General features: G+C 45.1%; 1 protein-coding gene across 11 annotated transcripts in view; it reads left to right on the top strand.

Moving 5' to 3' along the window:
* Positions 1–18,790, top strand: part of EHBP1 (EH domain binding protein 1) — a 341,176-nt gene that overhangs the window by 58,637 nt on the left and 263,749 nt on the right. For all 11 annotated transcript variants that reach the window (XM_075925601.2, XM_075925600.2, XM_075925608.2 and 8 more), the window contains exon 3: positions 5,523–5,580. In XM_075925601.2, the coding sequence (XP_075781716.2) occupies positions 5,523–5,580 (58 nt within the window). The remainder of the gene's footprint in view (positions 1–5,522; positions 5,581–18,790) is intronic.

Raw genomic sequence — 18,790 nt, 5'->3', positions numbered from 1 at the left:
TCAGCAGCGGCTGAATCAGGACTCCTGGGGCAGAGCAGCTGGGGTGCTGCCGGGTTGGTCCAGTAGCGCCAAGGAGCGGTGCTGCGGGACCAACCGGCAGCACCCCACCTGCTCTACCACAGGCCCCGGGCTTTGCTCCACGTCTCCCTGGTCTGCTGGGGGGGGGCACTAGCTACGTCTCCCCCCAGCAGACCAGGGAGACGCTGAGCAAAGCGGCGGAGGACCCGGGGCCGGACCGCGGCGCTTCCAGATCAGCGCCGCGGGTCCGGCCCGGGTCCTCCGCCGCTTTGCTCCCCGTCTCCCTGGTCCGCTGGCTCCCCCAAAAGACCAGGGAGACGGGGAGCAGCTTTTCTCGCCCCAGAGGAGGCGGGCGGCGGGACCTGGCGTCCCGCCGCTCCAGTCCTCCGGGGTGAGAAAATCCCCGTTCGTAATTGCGGATCCGACATAAGTCGGATCCGCGTAACTTGGGGACTGCCTGTATAAACACGTGATTTTAATTGTACGTTTCGCATAATTTAAAAATAAACTGTTTATCAGAGTGTGTAAGTAAGGGCTGGGGATAGCAAGTGATGGACAGGAGGAGAATAGAGAGGGCGGAGCTTCAAGGAAGGGGCGGGGGGCGGTAGATCTTCGCCTGTTCTGAGATTTAAAAAGTGATCTTGGGTGTAAAAAGGTTGGAGACCACTGTTCTAGATTGTTCTTGGTCCTGCCATGAATGCAGGAGACTGGACTTGAAGACTTCTTGAGGTCCTTTCCAATTCTAGTATTGTATAATTTTTTTCTATAAGCGAAAGGGCTATTTTCAGGGAGCTGTGACTTAACAGCATAGCAGAGGCTATTCCTTCCTGGGGCTATGCTGCCAACTCATGCTTAGATTAGGCTGAGAGGGATTAGTGGAAGTGGTCTGCTGCTTAGCCGCTGTGCCTTTTTTGGTGGAAAGGGAGAACAGCGTGGATCTTTGCTGTACTTGTTAGCCCTCTCATGCTTTCTCCCATTGTGTAGTTCACATTTGGTGGAGTACCTGGGTGTGCAGAGTGCCTCTGTGTGGGGTCTTCTCTCTTTTGACCACCAGCACTGCAGAAAAAGCATTTCTGCTGCCTTGGGCACAACTTGGCCCCCCAGAGACTTGCTCAAGATTGGGCCTATTAAGGTTAAGTTGGATTTGTCTCGCAAGCTATTTTTTGAAATGTGCAAAGTGAAATAAGAGCTTTTTTTAGACATGGGATTGGATTCCTGGATTGAATCAAGGAAATCACTTAGAAGTATATTTGCTTCTAATGATGCACACACAATTTCCATTAGCATTAATGGGACTTATGCAGGCGAATGAGAGCATAATGTGCTTACTAGAGAATGAGCAAGGAGTTTTCAGCATGGAACAGGCTGTCTCTGCCACCAAACAAGATTTTAGAGTAAACTGAAGGGCATGCCGGCCAATTATCTCTGTTCCCCAAAGGGGACAGAAATTTAGAATCTGAGAAATGAATCTTGAGTGGTTTGTTTCGTTTATCACTTTACACCAATTTATAAGCTCAGAGGGACTCTGTAAAGCATGAGTGGGAAACCTAAAGTTCGAGGGCTGGATGCAGTCTCCAGCTTTCCTCGATCCGGCCCCTAAGGCTTGGGGCTTCTCTCCCCCTCCCCCCCAGCATTGGAGAGTCCATGCTGGTGAGGGGTGGGATTTTATTTATTAATTTATTTTTTGGTTTCTCACTTGTGTGCAGTCCCCGACTGATTTTTCTGTGGGTCATTGGCCCCAACCCAAAAAAGGTTCCCCACCCTTGCTGTAAAGCAAGAGGGTTCAATGGGGATAGAGAGTGAGGGCCAGATTCTGATCTGACAACAAAAGGGAGAAGCCAGCGTTAGCTGTGTTTTGTCCCTAGTGGGATTTAAATGTAAATTCCTAGTGGCAAAGTTAAATGAATTCTTTGCTGAAGAGGCTGGGAGGGAGAGCCCCACACCTGTGCTATTCTTTATAAGTAACATATCTGAGGAAATGTGCCAGATTAACAGGTCAGTAGAAGAGGTTTTGGAACACACGGATACATTTAACGGTAATTAGTCACCAGGACCGGATCATAATCACCAAGCGTTCTGAAGGAACTGTAATATGAAATTGCGGAACAACTAAGTGTGGTGTGTAAGCTCTCACTTAAATCAGGTTTTGTACCAGACGACTTGAGTATAACTAATGAAAAGCCAATTTTTTAAAAAGAGGTTCCAGAGATAATCTTGGCAATTGTGGGCCAGTAAGTTTGACTTAAGAACAAGGCAAATTGGTTGAAAATAGTGTTCTTTATTGTTTCATCAGATAACTAGCTTTTGTAAACATGCTTCACTAGTTCATTAGCATTCTTTGAGGGCGCTAACAAACATGTGGACAAAGGTGACCCAGTGGATGTAGATTACTGAGATTTTCAGAAAGCTGTTGACAAGGTCATTCTCCAGAGACTCTTAAGCAAAGTAAAATGCAGGACAATGTAGCACTTTAAAGACTAACAAGATGGTTTATTAGATGATGAGATTTCGTGGGCCAGACCCACTTCCTCAGATCAAATAGTGGAAGAAAATAGTCACAACCATATATACCAAAGGATACAATTAAAAAAAAGTGAACACATATGAAAAGGACAAATCACATTTCAGAACAGGAGGGAGATGCGGGGGGAGAGGGGGAAAGGAAGGAAGGAAGGTAAGTGTCTGTGAATTGATGATATTAGAGGTGGGGAGAGTGGGATGTCTGTGAGCTAATGGTATTAGAGGTGATAATTGGGGAAGCTGTCTTGGTAATGGGTAAGATAGTTTGGCTATAGACGATGGATCGTGTGGTGTGTTCTGGATGGGAGCTGGAAGCATGTAGGTAACTGTATGAGTCGGTGGGTTTTCTGTAGACCAAGCCCTTCGATACAACCGCATCTGCTCTAATCCCACTGACGGAGACCAGAAGCTTCAGATATCAGACAAGATCACAGAGAAAAAACAGTTTCTTGCCATTTTAACCAGAAAGGACACTCTCTCAATGACTTAACCACCTGCATTCTGCTACAAAGACCTTTTACATCTGCACTTGAAAGGGAATCCTCTGAACTGTCATTCATGTTAAAATTCGACACTCTCCGGGAAGGAAAGAACAAACACTCAAACTATCTTACCCATTACCAAGATAGCTTCCCCAATTATCACTTCTAATACCATTAGCTCTTACTTTCCTTCCTCCCCTCCCCCCGCATCCCCCTCCTGTTCTGAAATGTGATTTGTCCTTTTCATATTTGTTCATTTTTTTAATTGTATCCTTTGGTATATATGGTTGTGACTATTTTCTTCCACTATTTGATCTGAGGAAGTGGGTCTGACCCACGAAATCTCATCATCTAATAAACCATCTTGTTAGTCTTTAAAGTGCTACATTGTCCTGCATTTTGCTTCAGCTACCCCAGACTAACACGGCTACATTTCTAGCATTAAGCAAAGTAAGCAGTCATGGGATAAGAGGGAAGGTCCTTCTCATAGATCAGTAATGAGTTAAAAGATAGAAAACAATGAGTCAGAATAAATTATCAGTTTTCAGAATGGGGAGAGGAAAATAGTGGTTTCCCCCAGGATTTGTATTGGCACCAGTACTGTTTAACCCAGTGGTTCCCAAACTTTTCAGCATTATGCCCCCCTTTTTGATTTTTGAGAAACCCTCATGTCCCCCTCCCAAAAACATAGCAGCAAAACTTGGGGTGGGGTGTGTGTGTGTGTGTGTGTGTGTGTGTGTGTGTGTGTGTGGCTGGGTCGCCTCGTGCCCTCCCTGGAATTTCTTCACGCCCCCCCCCAGGGGAGTACGCCCCCCCAGTTTGGGAACCCATGGTTTAACCTATTCATAAATGATCTGGCAATAAAAGATATACTAGAATTCTAGTACTAGTGAGTTGGCAAAATTTTCAGATGATGCAAAATTACTCAAGATAGTTAATTCTAAAGCAAAAGAGTAAAAAATACAAAAGTATCTCATGAAACTGGGTAACAAAATGGCTGATGAAATCCGGTGTTGGTAAATATAAAGAAATGCATCCAATATACATAGAAAATGAGGGCATCTAAATTAACGGTTGCTACTCAAGAGAGAGATTTTGCAGTCATTATGGATAATTCTCCAGAAATTCTGTGTGTGTGTTCTCTGGGACTTTCCACTATCCTGTTCTGCTGGACCAGAGCTGGTGTAGCTATGCTCCTTCCCTTGCAGAGCAATGCAGATACTGAACCACTTGAGCTCTGGGAGAATGCCATTCTAGTGCACAGCACCTAACCCCCAAATGGGATCAAAACCCCAAATAAATCAGTCTTTCTCTGAGTAAAAGTTTTACACAAAGAAAGCTCGTTCGGGTAAGCCCCCTTTATCAATGAAAGGAAGATGTGAACACTGATTGTTCCCCCCAGGTAACAATTATTTACACTGGGCTTGGTAGTAAACAAGTGGTTTTATTATATACAAACAGTAGGATTTAAGTGGTTGAAAGTGCAAAGAGGCAGATAAAGGAAGTTACAGAATTGAAGTGAAAAGAAAACACATAGCTAGTTCTGATTCACTAAAACTTCTTGCAGACAGTCTCTGATCCTAAAACTGTTCTTATTTCAGGCAACCGTTGAGTCAAAGATAATCTTTTACTCTGACTTGGGTCTCCAGTTATCTTTGTTTCCTAGGGAGCTGAAGACAAAGGGACTGATTGCTTCCCATTGCTTTAATAGACTTTTCCCTGGGCGGGAATCCTTTGTTCTTCATCCTCCCTTCCATGGAAAATGACCTGGTCATACTGGAATTCTAGTAGCAGGTTGTATGGTCAAATGTCTTACCAGTCCCATTTCCCCTGGACTTACAGGGCAGTCAGGGCTGTTTACAGGTCATTAAAAGTTGATCACCCAGTTACAGGGTTATCCATGCTGTGGACTCTATAGGATAAAGCTTAGCCTCCCCGGAGACAGCAACCCTTGTTCGCCCAGCTCCTGGGGAGGAGGCTTCACTGCCCTGCTACAGTGAAGCCGCTTCCCCAGGAGGCCGAGTGTAGCCGACACAATTAACCGATAAGCATCTGCTTATAGATTAAACGGTTAGTAGCTTACACTCTTACATGACTAATATATATAAAACCAACTGATTAGGAGTCCAACTGGATTTTGTACTTGTGTTTATTTTGTGTGCTGATTTTTTTCAAGGGCTGCATTTAATAAAGACAGATTTTGAAAAGCAAACTGTGGACAGAACCCTGTTTTTTGATCTACAAAGCAGTTCTCTACTCTAGTCTGGTTTGCCTTCAGCAGTTGTCTGTACAGTGAGAGCAGATTATGAGGGTTGATATTGCTGTACTGATTGCAGTAAACACAACATTATTTTGCCTGTTAAATGACTAAATTTGAGAGTGCTTTTAATATAACGTTATACAGAAAATATAGTTTGTTCACTGAGGGTGTAATCTTTATGGTTAACTATTTAATGGTTTTACTGTGAATTAAATTTTGTGTGTGTGTGTGTTCTTCAACAGGCAGCCAGATAAACTGGTGGTGGTTTGGACAAGAAGAAGTCGAAGGAAATCTTCTAAGGTTAGTTGACCACTTAGTAATTCCTAGCTTCAGTAACAAGTGCGGTTGGCTCTTGGCTTTGAGACAAAAATGAAAATGTATTTTATTCTTAGTGAATTGGGTCTAAAATGCAGAAGAAGCCTCTCTTAACATTGAGATTAATATATAGAAACATTTACAGAAAACCTCCAGTGTCATCTGAGGTATGTATGCAATTCCCCGGTATGCAACTTAATAATAATTAATAATTATAGGTATCATAGGGGTAGCTGTGTTAGTCTGAATCTGCATAAACAATGAGAAGTCCTGTGGTACCTTATAGACTAACAGATTTATTGGGGCATAAGCTTTTGTGGGCAAAGACCCACTTCATCAGATGTTTATAAGATATTAATTTCTAGATCTAATTAGAAAGAAGAATAACTTTTAAAATAACAAACATATTAAACATGATAAAAACAATCAAAATAAGGAAGCTGCTACCTTTTGCAATAGGATGACACAGAGTAGATGTTTTTTTCCACTATGCAGCACTGAAAATCAGAGATTCAAAGCAGATTCTTCAGTCAGATGTATCTACAGACTGGGCCTCTGCTGGAAAATTACATTAGCACTGAAATTGACACAGGCATTTTTAAACACTTCTGCTGTGTCTTTGTGTATATTTTGAATAGCAGAGGAACCACCTATGTGCACTACTATATTGTTTTCTGATCCTGGGGTAAAGCCTGTTCTCCCAATTCCAGCCCTCTGCCCCAGAACACATAGGGGTTATCAAAACCCCAAAGTAGAGAAACCTCCTTATTTGCACTATAAGAGGACACAGATAGTAGAGAGTTGTTCACAGAGGGTTACTTCTATACTTATGGCAGCATGTAGAACATAGACCGTGCATGCCCAGCTAGCATAAGGTTAGCAGTGTAGACGGAGAGGCATGGGTTAGGTTAATCAAGTGTCCTGTGTGCATGAATTCCCAGGTATATAGCCTGCATGGCCAAGCAGTGCTTTCTAGGTCTATGCTGCTAATTGTAGCATGTCTGCCTCCCCACTGCTGAAACGCTCCTTGCTCCTTGAACTTGTCATTGCTCTGTGTGTGTCGTTACATCAGGCCTGCCGAGCAGAGCAGAGCAGAGGGGGCGGAGGAGGCAGTTGCCCCAGTTGCTCAGTGGTTCAAAGTGGCCTGGGGTTCCCAGCCACTGCTGTTGCTACAGTGGCAGCGGTTAGAACCCAGCATGCTCTGTGTGGCTCTCAGGGGTGCAGGGGAGGGGGAGCAGGGCACCACATGGTGTGTGCAGTGTGATGGGCTGGCTGCTTCTGGCCCTGCCCCTTCTGCCAGAGGTCCCACCCCCTATGGAAGCGTGGTGCCAGCCCCCTCACCTTGCCTCGCAGTCCATGTAGGATGTCGGCTCTCCTGAGCTATGCTCATCAGTAACAAGTGTGAACGCAGCCTGTCTTTCTCTGTGGCTATATGTGCGTTGCCTGTGTTCTACACACTGCCGCAAGTGTAGACATTGTCATAATGAGAATGCTATCCCCCCGTGTGTGCTGTGGTGTGACCCTGTGCCCCAGCACACCAAAATCTAAATCAGGGCTACTCAACTTTGGAAGCCCTAGGGGCCACACTGATACTCATAGCACATGCCAAGGACTGTAACTTAAGTGTGGTTGCATATATATGCAAATACCTTCTTTCACACTGACGGGCCTGATTACAAACATTAAGGCAAGACTACACAACACGCAGGCTCTGTTTAGGTCAGTTCTGCTGATATTAATAAAATGCAACATTTACCCGATTTCCACCCATATGACAGCACTTTTAATGAGCAATGACAGTGCAGGAATTTAACTACTAAAACTTATATTATATTGACTACTTTTTTGTTTTGGCTCCCACCTGCGGGCCGCGTGTTGAGTAGCCCTGATCTAAATGATTGAGGGACAGTGAAGTACCCTGGCCAACGGATCTGTGTGCTTCACTGCTTCAGTTATGCTGTACCCAGTACTTTTTCCCTTGCCCATAGCAGCTGCTGTTTGCACCATTGTGTGAACATCTACTTGCTGATTTCTTTTCCTCACAACCACTGTCTGTTTTCCTTTTACTCGGCACCTTCTGAGGGAACAAGATCCAGTCCATAATAGGAATTTTTGAAAACGAATCTTTAAATGTTGGATAATTATTTCAGTCATTAAGGAGGTTTAATTTGCTCTTTGTACATGGGTGTAAATCAGAAAATCATTAATGGGTGCTCTATACAGATATAGAGGAGAACAGAGGAGGACAACTAGACACCTGAGATGAATGGCTTGTACCTTTTTAATTGTGGATTGCTGTATATTTTAATTATATATAAAATAAAAACATGACATGTTTTGACCTCATGATGTTGTACTAGCCTGTGAAATGGTATTTTTACTTTTATCCTCCCCTTAGCATCTCGAATCTTTCCGTTGTTTGTCACATATGCTTGGTGTTGCTTGCCTTAAGCGAGACTGCAAACTGTTTCTGCTTTCATTCTGTTTGTACAGTGCTTACTATAATGATGCCAAGAGCCTGATTGGGACTTTGGCTACTACCATGGTTCAAAAAATTAATATCCTATGTATAATGTGAAAAATCATTTAAAAATGTAACTGCGTAATCACTTAAAATCCTAGCGGTTAAATGATTACACACACTACTGTAGAGCGCAAAGCTCTGGAGCCGGTGTCCCAGGAGTGGGTTGTCCTGCTCCCGGAAAGCCAGCCTGTAACCTGTGTTGCGGGCACTGGACTGAGCCAGAGCCAGACCAGTCCCTGCCTGCAGTGGGTCCCAGGAGTTGCTCCAGACCTACCAGTTAACCATTTACCTCCCTAATCCCTTGTGTATATTCTAAGCTTCACTTTCATTTCTGCATGGAAGTGCAACAAAAGATTCGGTAGAACATTAAAACAAAACTCAAACATGTTTTTAAACCAAAACCATCTTGTTAGATGATTGGCTATTTATGCATGATTAATTAGCTTGCTGGGTCATAGATTATGTTCAGACTCTTGTTTAGTGTTCAGACAGATGGCATATCTCGAATCCATTGGGGCCAGATGTAGGCGTTTGCTCACGAGTATGACATTGCAGGATTGGGGCCTGAATTACTGAGGATTTTAATTTAATTCAGGGGACAAAATGATTTATCATTGGCTGTGGAGCTTCCGTTTTCAGATGAGATTGCATCACTTAAACTATGGAATTTTTAGACATGCCTGCTTGCTCTGTGCCAAAGTTTTGGTAATAGGTTAGACAATCCTATCAATGTCAGCAGATACTACAGCAGTTGATCATCTTAAGAATGAGAATAGTCCTGTAGCAAATCAGTCAAGAGGATGATTAAGGGGGCCCATAAAGATTTTTTTTTTAAGTGCAAAATGTCCACAAGTACTATATCTAGAGGAAGACTATGTCTACACCGGGAAGGTTTGGCAATTAATGTGTTGTTGACATGCAAAAGTTGCCAAAAATGAAAAGTGGTCAAACCGTTTTTTCTGCCTCCCATTGTCAACATTTCATAGTCACATTTTGCTCTGTCATCAGGAGGCTAGCAGTGTGGGTGAGCATCCCACAGTGCAGTGTTGTGGGAAGGCAGAGTTGATCCCTGCGCTTCTTGGGATTCCCTCATAGCTCTGCGAGCTCCCCATGCTGAGGAATGTCAAAGCAGTACCGGAGTGTCTCCAGCTCTCCTAGCAGGGCAGAACAGAAATGTTCCAATGGTTTGCTCTTTGTTTGTTCCCCAAATGGAGCAGCTCACTCAGCTGTCAGATACTTCCCGGAGCTTTGAAAGGGGAGGGGTGCATGCAAGTTAGCTATTGTTTATTTGTGTAAACATGTAACCGCTGGAATTTTTAGCCATTACATGTTTACACATGGCAGGGAGGGAAGCAGGCGGGAGCCAGTGGTTGGAGGGAGCCAGCTTTTAAGGTGGCTCCCCGTGAGCACTGGCTCCCACCTGCCCCCTTACCCCGGCCCGCTGACTCTGATGAAGAGGCAACAGTGTGGGGGGGAAGGCAGCTCCATGGGAGCCGAATTTGCACAGGGAGCCAACTTGAAAGCTGCTTCCCACATGTACCAGCTCCCACCTTCCCCACATTACTGCCTCTGTGGGACAGCGGGGGCAGGGGAGGAAGCTGGTGGCTCTATAGGAGCCAGAACGTGTGAGGAGCTGGCTTAAAAGCTGCATCATCCCCATCCCCCCTCCCCCCCCGCTGCCTCTGATGCAGAGGCAGCAAGAGGGTGTTGTGTGTAGTCATCATGATTGACCAATAAGCCCAGTCTTATTGGTTAATCATGTAACCAACTACACGCTAACGTCCCTAATGCCTTCAATGTAGCCGAGATCTCAAAACATTGAGCACAGCCATCAGAACAGGCATTGTGGGATACTGGCGGATGCCAATTCTCTCAACGAAACAAACAGCAGAGTCCACGCTGACTCTTTGTCGACTATAAAGGGAAGAGGAAAGACAGAAGTCTCTTACAGGGCTAGGGTTGCCAGGTGTCCGGTATTGTCCTGGACAGTCCAGTTTTTGGGCCCTCTGTCCGGTAAAAAAAAAATTAAAAAATATCGGACATCTGTAATGTCCGGTATTTTCTGGTTTTCTGGCTGGGCGCCAGATGGAAGGCTGGCGGGGATGGGGGGAGTGGCTGAGAGACGGGTCGCGATTGGTGCTAGGAGTCTCCTGAGAGCTGGTCAAACACGTGGTGGAGCCACAGCCGGACTCTCTTCGCCGGGACCGTGCATGGGACAGGCAGCACCCTGGAATCTGCATGTGTCCGGGTCAGTCCCGCTCCCCGACGGCTACCTGGTAACCCTGTACAGGGCTGGAAGTTTTTTGTCACCAAAACTGGATGTTTTTCCTGACAAAAGTCACATTGCGGTATAAAACCTCTTGCTGTTTTGTCACCAAAAGGCAGTTTTTGGCAATAAAACATGCCAGTGTAGACAAGTCCAAAAGCTTCACTTTTTTAAAAAAGATTCAGTAGCTAACATGATTTTGCTTCATTTGAGATGTTTGTCTCCAAGACTGGATCAATAAAGATTCCTAAACTCTTAGTCATCTGCCAGTAAAACACATTACTATACATGTTGTTTCATCTAATTGCTTTCTTGGACATGAGTCAAATAAAGATTTTTTATTTTATTTTACACAATGAGCCCAAGAAGTACCTAAGCATTAGTCATATCCCAAGTGTGCCTGTGTTTTTTCATATTTTTGTGGAGCAGGGAAGAGACACCAGTTAAGTCTTCTCTAAAAAGAAATGTTTATTCCCAGGCAATTAATGTAATAAAAATATGAAAATGGGGAAGAAGTGAGATGACTGACCTCTAACAAATGACTGCAGCCCACAAAAAATGTAACTCAAACATAAAGATGACAACAGTTGTGTAACTTGTGAACAGTGCATTTCACTAATATGAAATTAAGATATTAATAAGGCTTGGCCTTTTGCTTCAAACATTCTTACTATGGAAACTACAAATAATACTTCTGCTTTGAGAGAATGTAAGACCTCATCCACTACTCTCTATTTTATTTAATAGCTTGAATGAATTAATGATTATTATGGAGGTCTGGTAATGACTGCATAAAAATGTTGGATTGTAACATGTTTAGCTAAATGGTGCCGCTAAATTACAATAGCCATATTGGAAAAACTGGCTAACCGAAATCATTATCCAAAGGACAGTAGGTAGTATGCAAGCATGATATCATCTAATAGTTATCAATTCTCATTCAAAGTCAGGGGCGGTGGGTGAACGTAGGGCTGGGGGAGGCAAGCCCCCTCCCACTCCTTCTGTCTCCTGCTCCCCTCACCAGAGGGGCAAGCCTTCAGCCCCCCATGCGAGCCACTCCCGCTCCAGAGCATCATGGGGAGTGCAGCAGCTCACGGCCGCAGCCTCTTTGGTCCTTGAGTACCATGGGATGGCAGGCAGTGCGCAGCTCTAGCCTTTCCAGCCCCAAGTATGAGGAGAGCGGCTGGCGCATCAACAGCCTCCCTGCCCTGGAGCCCGGGGAGGGCTCACTGCCCCAGGCTCCACAGCCTCATCATGGCTGACGCCTAGGGGCAGCAACACTCCGCCCTCAAAACACCTCCGGCTTCACTGCTTCAGCATGGCTCCCAGCGTACTTGGGAGCTCTGGGGGAGTAGTGTGGGTGGGGCCATGCCTGGCAGTTCAAGAAGGCATTGCCTTCCCCTGCCTCGTATACCCGCCACCTCTGTTCAGAGTTAAATCATTTTAGAGCTGTGTTCTGGAATCCCCTCCCCTTGGGCCAGTCTGAATTTAGATACATATACACAGATGTGTCAGAACATTACTTGTTTGTGTAGCTGGGCAATTCTGACTTACTGGAGTGCAGGTCTTGCTATATTTGGCAGAATTCCTGAACAAGTCTTAAGACCAGTGTGAACTTTTCCTTTCTGAACCCTGCAAAAACCAGGACAATTTGTTAGGCACAAATGTACCTTTGTCTTTCTTCAAAATCAAGAACACGTAACCTTGTTGCATCTTTCAAAGCCTACTTTGTACTAACAATTAATTTACTAGTTGAGTAGTCGATGGCATTTCGAGTAGTTGATAGGCACTTCCGCATTCCTCCTTTTAAATGTACAAGAGCCACCACCAGGGCTCTTGTACATTTCAGAGGAGGAATGCGGAACTCCACGTGCAGCCAGAGGGAAGTCCCCAGGCTCCATGCTGCACTGCTGCTTTGAAATGCCACGCGCAGCCTGGGGTCAGCTGGGGACTCCCCAGCTGATCACACGTCACACTGAGGGCCAGGTGGAGCCAGTATAGTAGTATATAGAGCTCTGAAGTGGGGTGCTTTCACCAGCCTGTGTTGCTTCGTAAATGGGCTAATAGATTTTGAGCTGGCTGAAGCTTCTTCAATCTGCTCTTTCATCTGCAGATACAGAGCATTGCAGCAGAGCACCTCTGTGTTACTTTTTCAGCCAACAGCTTGTGGAATTCTCCTATAACCTGGAATCACTAGTAAATAAAAAGTGAGTTTATTTTTAGCCACAACATCACCGTTTGCTCAGACGTTTCTCTTACCTGTTCTGCATTACTGTGTGCTACAAGTGGAGTGTCTGTTCTGTGTTGATAACAACTGAACTATTTAGTAAGTGTTGAGACTTGCACAGATCTGTGATGGTCAAAAGAGGGAATTCCCTGTAACCATGTTTGAATTATGGACAACAAATCAGATACGGTAAAACTCCATTGGTCCGGCATCCAATGCTCTGGCACTCCTGATGGTCCGGCACCATCAGGAACCTGGAAGTACTCTGGCTGCTGGACAATTGGAGCTGCTCTGCGCCTGGCTTCCCCAATTCAGCTGCTGCTGAAACTGACCAGCAGCTGAATCGGGGAAAACTGGGGGCAGAGCAGCTGGGGTGCTGCCAGGTTGGTCCCATAGCGCCGCCCCTCGGGGCTGCGGGACCAACCCGGCAGCACCCCAGCTGCTCTTGGAGACACCTGGGGCAGAGCAGCTGGGGTGCTGCCGGGTTGGTCCTGTAGCGCCGCCCCTCGGGGCTGCGGGACCAGCCCAGCAGCACCCCAGCTGCTCTGACCCAGGCATCCTGATCAGCCGCTGCTGAAACTGACCAGCAGTGGCTGAATCAGGGACGCCTGGGGCAGAGCCGGACTATCAGAAGGGGGGGCTATGAGGGGTTTGGGGTTGCACCCCCCCCACTCCTCCCCACCTCAGACCCCTCATAGCCCCCCCTTCCGATAGTCTGGCATATTTGATAATCCGGCACCCCCTGGGTCCTAAAGGTGCCGGATTATCGGAAGTTTACTGTATTTTCCAAGGGCAGTCCATTAATTGAGCACAATATCTAGGCCCCCAGCAGATTGTGTTTGCAGTCTGGTGACAGATCTCTTACAGAGGAATATCTGTCTATACATTGATAGTTTTCAAGCTCCCTGTCCTTAAACATCTCTTCTATTGGGACAAGAAAGTAAAAACCAAAACCTACCAAGCCTTACAGCATGTTCTTAGACACTGCATCATGATGATGCATTAACTTGTGGACTCTTATTTGTCATGATAACCCAACTTTGCAAAAATAAATGCATGTATAAAGCAGGTAATTCCTACTATCCACATTATAAACATAAATCACGAACTTCCGGGGTTAGCCGAGTTAGTCTGTTACAGAAAAAAACAACAAATGGTCTGGTATCACTTTATAGACTAACAAAACATGTAGATGGTATCATGAGCTTTCGTGGGCACAGGCTACTTCTTCAGATGACCGGAGTTATGAGTTTGAGATGTGAACACTCAAAATAAATAGAAGAGGGGAAGGTGGCGGGGGAGAGGGGAGGCGAGGGGGGAAGAATAAGGGAGGATGATGGGAGACAGAGCATCAGTAAATATCTGGAGAATGGGTATTTAAACCTAAGCAGATAATAATCAAAGTCGATAGATTCCCATGTCAAGAAGGATACTACTCAGAGAGCTGTTAGCACCTTCAATGGTTGTTAAATTGTAATGTCCTAACCAGCCTTCCTCACGATTGAGTCCATTAGCATGTGAATTGAATTTGCGGATGAACTGTAATTCCAAGGCTTCCCTGTGGATCTGGTTTGTGACAAGACAGCTACTTTGAGATCTGTCGTAGTATGATTTGGAAGGTTAAAATGTTCACCAATAGGTTTCTGTATGTTTCCTTTATGTATATCTGATATGTCCATTGATTCTTTCCCGCAGAGACTGTCCAGTTTGTTCAATATATATAGCAGTGGAGCACAGCTGGCATTTGATGGCATAGATCAAATTACTGGATGAGCAGTCAAATAAACTTTTGATTTTGTGGCTGATGTTGTTTGCTCCAGTGATGAATTCGCCAGTATAGATATGTGGGCAGATTTAGCATCTCTTTTGGTTGTATGGCTGTGTTCCTGGAGGCTTATGATGTGCTTGTGTGGTATGGTTACCAGAAAGAATATGTTTCAGGGTAGGTATTTTTTGGGGGGGAGGGAGGAAATCGGTATTTTTGGTTAAACCATCTGGCAACCCTAGGGACTGCTGCTGCGAAGTAGCCCCTGTCCGCAAATAGGCACCGGTGTCCAGGGGCTGCTTCGTGCACAGCAGCCCCTATTTGCGGGCTGGGACCCCCCATGGGCAGGGGCTGCTACAGGCTGGACAGGCAGCCCGGCTCAGTCCTGGCTAGCATGGGGTCAGGGACCAAACCCTGCTGCGGCTCTGCAATTTAAAATGCAGTAGGAGTGGGGGAAGGCAGGCTGCGCAGCTCCTACTGCCTTTTAAATTGCAGAGCTGCAGCAGGGTTTGACCCCAGCCCAAGCTGGGATTGCGCTGGCTGCCTTCCCCTATCGGGTAATCGAGTAGTTGATAGAATTGTTATCAACTACTCGATTTCTAAAATAACCTACTTTTAACATCCTTAGTTCAGGATTCAGAACATGGGGACAGTGAGGATTGATGGCACATTTACAGTGTGTAGGTGTCAAAATCTTACTCGGTTCCCAAAGCAAAGGCCTAGGTAAGTCTGGAAGGGCGCAATCTCCTCCCTCCCCTGCAAAAGCCACCTCAATATAGTGATCCTTTGAGAAATAACCTTTTGTTGTACAGGTTGGACTCCCTGGTCTGGCACTCTTAGGACCTGAGTGGTCCTGAACAAGGGAGTTTGCCGGACCAGGGGAGGTCAGGCCTAAGGCTCTCCTCCTGGCCATACCCAGTGCGCTTCCTTCAGTGTACTTTGCTGCCCCCAGCCTGCTGGTGGGTCTCCTCTCTGGGCTGTTGGCCCCGCTCTAGCTGGTGGGCCCTCTGCCCCGACTGGTGAGGCTTCCTGCCTCCAGCTAGTGGAGCTGCTGTCCAGCTGGTGGAGCTCTGTGCTTTTCCAGCCTGCCAGCCTTACTCTGGCTGGCGGGGCTGTGTGCCCCGGTTGGCTGTGTTCACTGCCCCCCAGGCCAGTGGCCCTGCAGCCTCTATGGCTGGGGCTCTCTGGTCTAGCAACAGCCGTGGTCCTGCCGGACCAGTGAGTCCTGGACCACAGAGGTTCAACCTGTATTACTCTTAATGAAAATTATAAGTAGTCAGAGTACTCTATATTAAGTAATAGGCCTCCCCCTATTTTGCACCCTTTGCTTTCTTCTACACCAACCCTTAACGGCTTATTTTTGAGGTTACCTTTGCCTTTCATATTGCCTGTGTGGTGCAATCCTATATTCCCAAGCTAGATAGGTCAATAACATCATCCAGCTAATCAGGGAGTAGCTTTTGCTTTAAAAGTTCATTAAGTAAGACATGCAATCTCCCACTCTCTGCTTTGATATTGTACATGTCAGTTAACAGTTATGCATGTTGATTTGGTTTAGGATTGTCCATTTTTAACTGACCAACTAGCCTGATGAGGAGAGACTTGGCGAATCCCTGTGTACCCAGAATTCTGCTGCATCATAGAGTGCTTGCTTTGTTTGTATGCACAAAATGTATTTGCTGTATAAAATAAGGAGCAGTATTGCCAAATGTTCAAAAAACACGGGTCAGGCCCCAAAAAATCATGAGGCTGACTTAAAATTCGTGGGATTAAAAAAAAACACACATTGGGTTCGTTTTATTTACCATCCGGTTTCTTGGCCTTGCAGGTCCACTTGGGACAGACACATTTTCAAACATTACTTTGCAACCATGAGGGCAAGAAACTTCCTTTTTTTAAATTAAAGCTGAGATTCTTACCTAACCAGATGTCTTCAGTAGCTGGCACTTTCAGACAAACACCAAATCTCACGAGACTTAGGATAAAACGGCAAACATTAGCAATTCTGTAGGTGTGAATAAAAATAATGGGACAACAGGAAGAATGATATAAATATATCTGCATAGATAAATGGCCAGCATGGAAAAGAACCTGGATCCTGCCAATAACTCTCTGTAAGACTTCATTCTTAGAGCCTTCCCATGTCTCCTTCAATTTCTTGACCTTTTGTCCCACATGCTACTAGAAGCTGCTGCCACTTGGAGCTCTGCACAGCAGGGAATCAACAGATAGGCTGCCTGTAGTAGTGTGGCAACTTAGTGGCCTCTTGTGGTCTCAAGGAACTACTACAGTTGCTGCTCATAAGGGAGCTGGATGTGTGAGGGTATATGCAGGCTGCATGAAGGCAAGACAGGGCTGTTAAGTGTATGACTATTATGTGAGATGAAGCCCTGTTTATAAAGCACAGCAGTGGTGAATTAGCTCCCTTCTCCTACTAAATGAGAGAGCTTTTCATTTGCTATCTTTCCCACCATGGTGTATTGAATTCTGTAGCTCAAACTGGTCATTGGGCAGCAGGCTAAATTAGAGGTGGAATTTTTTACCCGGAAGAGACCTTTTAAAACCCTCTTGTAAATTGTTGTTTGTTGATATGGCCCACATGACCATGTCACTATAACAACAATGTATTGCTATAAAACCAAGGTAATGCAATCCTATCTTTAAATCTCTAACCAGGGTAATTATACTTGAGTTTAAGGCATCTGGTACTCAGGTTACATTAACCTTATGCTGGTAATAATGTGCTAATATAAAAATCATACACTGAAGTACCGGGTATTGAAAGAACATATAACTAAAATGAATGATGTTTGATAGTGTAGAATTTGAAAACTCACAATTTGATGCCAGTAACAATGGCCAACTTATATTTTTATCAAAATAAAGAAAAACAGGGAGTTAGAAACAGCCATGTTGCTCAGCTGCCCCCTTATATTAGCGTGTATTCATTTATATTTCCATAGTTATCTAAAGTTTTCCATCACACTAACTGAACCAGATTCAGCCGCTTCACGGTGTTAACTGTTTTAGTGGAAAGTATGCAGCTCCACGTGTTGGAATGATTTGCTCAGGTCTTTAGAGTTAGTCCCTTTATACTTCATTTTATCCTGGTCACTTCTCTTTTAGTTATAGGTACTGAAATGTTAATTCTTTGAAGAGTTAAATGTTTCTAGAGGCATTTATTGGTGCTTTATTTTTTCAAATAAAACAAAGAGAAATCCATGTTGTTAAAATCTGAATATGGCCACTGTGCATGCACAATAGCTACTCTATGATTTGCTTTAAAGGAAAGCATTCCATAGTCTGAAACTTATGCCAAGGATCTATATTCACCATTTTATGGATTTGTACTTGCAGGGTGCGCAGTGTTTTGATCCCGATTTAGGCATTAATTACTTTGCAGGATCAGAACTTAGGCTGCGTCTACACTGCAGGCTTTTTCTGGCAGAGAGTATGCTAATGAAGTGCTTATTAGTATTTCTCATGCTGTCATTTGCATATCTCTGCGGATGCTTTTTGCAGAAGAGGTTTTTGCACAAAAACAAGTGGTGTAGACGGGTTGTTTTGCGCAAAAAAACCCCTTTTGCGTAAGATCCCGCATATCTCCTTTTTTGAGGCATAAGGGAACTTGCACAAAAGGTTTTTTTTGCGCAAAACAGACCTGTCTACACTGCTTGTTTTTGCGCAAAAACCTCTTGTGCAAAAAGCATTGGCAGAGATATGCAAATGACCAGGGCTCACCTAACCGCGGCAAACCCTGCTCACCAGCGCATGCGCAGATCATTCTGCACACATGCAGATCGTCCGAACCCGGCTCTTCTGGGTTACAATCTACTCGCCACAGGCGAGTAGATTGTATTATTTGTCGAGCCCTGCAAATGACAGTGCGACAAATGCTAATGAGCGCTTCATTAGCATACTTTCTGCCGGCAAAAGCCTGCAGTGTAGCCGTAGCCTTAGGCTATGTCTACACTGGCCCCTTTTCCGGAAGGGGCATGTAAATTTCTCTAGTCGTCGTAGGGAAATCCACGGGGGATTTAAATATCCCCCGCGGCATTTAAATAAAAATGTCCGCCGCTTTTTTCCGGCTTTTAAAAAAGCCGGAAAAGAGCGTCTAGACTGGCCCCGATCCTCCGGAAAAAGTGCCCTTTTCCGGAGGCTCTTATTCTTACTTCAAAGTAGGAATAAGACCCTCCGGAAAAGGGCACTTTTTCCGGAGGATCGGGGCCAGTCTAGACGCTCTTTTCCGGCTTTTTTAAAAGCCGGAAAAAAGCGGCGGACATTTTTATTTAAATGCCGCGGGGGATATTTAAATCCCCCGTGGATTTCCCTACGACGACTAGAGAAATTTACATGCCCCTTCCGGAAAAGGGGCCAGTGTAGACGTAGCCTTAGTGTTTGGCTAGAGTGAGC

This window comes from Pelodiscus sinensis, chromosome 3 (genome assembly GCF_052426305.1).
Source record: "Pelodiscus sinensis isolate ZL-2025 chromosome 3, ASM5242630v1, whole genome shotgun sequence".
Taxonomy (NCBI): Eukaryota; Metazoa; Chordata; order Testudines; family Trionychidae; genus Pelodiscus; species Pelodiscus sinensis.
The sequence above is the reverse complement of the archived record's forward strand: the minus strand, read 5'-3'. Positions and strand labels throughout refer to the sequence as shown.